This window comes from Volvox carteri, assembly GCF_000143455.1.
Source record: "Volvox carteri f. nagariensis unplaced genomic scaffold VOLCAscaffold_12, whole genome shotgun sequence".
NCBI lineage: Eukaryota > Viridiplantae > Chlorophyta > Chlorophyceae > Chlamydomonadales > Volvocaceae > Volvox > Volvox carteri.
In genome coordinates, this window is record NW_003307555.1 from 175,112 (window position 1) to 175,675 (window position 564).

General features: G+C 72.5%; 1 protein-coding gene across 1 annotated transcript; it reads left to right on the forward strand.

Annotated features, from left to right (window-relative positions):
* VOLCADRAFT_33967 (uncharacterized protein) lies at nucleotides 1-564 on the forward strand (the record flags this gene model as incomplete). Its single annotated transcript, XM_002948864.1, has 1 exon — nucleotides 1-564. A coding segment is annotated over one exon (564 nt), but the record flags the coding sequence as incomplete, so codon positions are not given.

The window sequence follows — 564 nt, forward strand, 5'->3', positions numbered from 1 at the left end:
GAGCGCCCGCCGGCCCTTCACCGCAGCACCATCCCCCCGGACGGAGGCCCTTCACTGCAGCACCATCCCCCCGGACGGAGGCCCTTCACCGCAGCACCATCCCCCCGGACGGAGGCCCTTCACTGCAGCACCATCCCCCCGGACGGAGGCCCTTCACTGCAGCACCATCCCCCCGGACGGAGGCCCTTCACTGCAGCACCATCCCCCCGGACGGAGGCCCTTCACCGCAGCGCCATCCCCCCGGACGGAGGCCCTTCACTGCAGCGCCATCCCCCCGGACGGAGGCCCTTCACCGCAGCACCATCCCCCCGGACGGAGGCCCTTCACCGCAGCACCATCCCCCCGGACGGAGGCCCTTCACTGCAGCGCCATCCCCCCGGACGGAGGCCCTTCACCGCAGCACCATCCCCCCGGACGGAGGCCCTTCACCGCAGCACCATCCCCCCGGACGGAGGCCCTTCACTGCAGCACCATCCCCCCGGACGGAGGCCCTTCACTGCAGCACCATCCCCCCGGACGGAGGCCCTTCATTGCAGCACCATCCCCCCGGACGGAGGCCCTTCA